General features: G+C 56.0%; 1 protein-coding gene across 1 annotated transcript in view; it reads left to right on the top strand.

Moving 5' to 3' along the window:
* LOC107183427 (granulocyte-macrophage colony-stimulating factor receptor subunit alpha-like) overlaps positions 1–1,027 on the top strand; it is a 6,291-nt gene that overhangs the window by 2,611 nt on the left and 2,653 nt on the right. Inside the window, exon 2 of the mRNA XM_015565398.1 lies at positions 3–78. Coding sequence (XP_015420884.1) covers positions 3–78 — 76 coding nt within the window. The remainder of the gene's footprint in view (positions 1–2; positions 79–1,027) is intronic.

Here is a 1,027-nt window from a genome sequence, read left to right as displayed (position 1 = left end):
GGCAACTGCTGCATTTGTCTCCATGGTCATGCTGGGCACCCTCACCTGCGCCTTGATCTTCCTCTACCTATTTTATAGGTAAACCCCCCGCCCGGGCCGGTGTGGCTCAGTGGTTAGAGCGCCGGTGGCCGCGGGTTCGATTCCCAGCCGGGGACACGGACCTGATGCGAGAGGGCGGGGCGGGGAGAGAGAGAGACATGTTGATTGGTCGCCTTTCCGCATGGGCTCCAACCGGGGGCCGGGGGAATCAAACCTGAAACCCAGATGCGTGCCCTGGACCAGGAATGAAACCTGTGACCCCTTTGGTGGTGGGGGGGGGAGGGGCGGGCCGACGCTCTAACCACTGAGCCACCCTCTAATTGGTTGCTTAAAAATGAACAGATCAAATGGGATCTGTATCTATATATAAAATGCTAAGTGACCGTCCGACCGTCCGTCCGACCGTCCGACCGACCGTCCGACCGTCCGTCCGTCCGTCCGTCCGACCAACCGGCCAGTACATATGACGCGCACTGGCAATTTAAAAATACACGTTGACTCGGGCAGGCGCGCTACACATAAAGCTCTCGCTGGCGCCAGTCGCACGCGATGCCAGACTGTATCTGCAGACCAACGATGGGCGCTTTGCTGTGGCTGTGTCATGTGGTTGTTGGTGTTTATTTATTAATCAACTGATCAGTCATTGGTTTTATCCGTGTTGTCTTTATACCATGTCTTTGTTGTTTTTACATCATGTTGTTGTTTCTTTATTAATCAATTTATATATTACTAGAGGCCCGGTGCACGAAATTTGTGCCCTGGGGGTGGGCGCATGGCAGTCGGACATCCATCTCGCAATCCGGGACCGCTGGCTCCTAACTGCTCACCTGCCTGCCTGCCTGATTGCCTGTAACCCCTCTGCCTGCCTGCCTGCCTGATCACCCCTAAATGCTTCTGCCTGCCTGCCTGATCTTGCCCCTAACTGCTCTCCCCTGCCAGCCTGATCGCCCCTAACTGCTCTCCACTGCCGGTCTGATCTCACCCCAAC

The sequence above is a fragment of the Myotis davidii genome, unplaced genomic scaffold (genome assembly GCF_000327345.1).
Source record: "Myotis davidii unplaced genomic scaffold, ASM32734v1 scaffold13240, whole genome shotgun sequence".
In the NCBI taxonomy this organism is placed as follows: Eukaryota; Metazoa; Chordata; class Mammalia; order Chiroptera; family Vespertilionidae; genus Myotis; species Myotis davidii.
The sequence above is the reverse complement of the archived record's forward strand: the minus strand, read 5'-3'. Positions and strand labels throughout refer to the sequence as shown.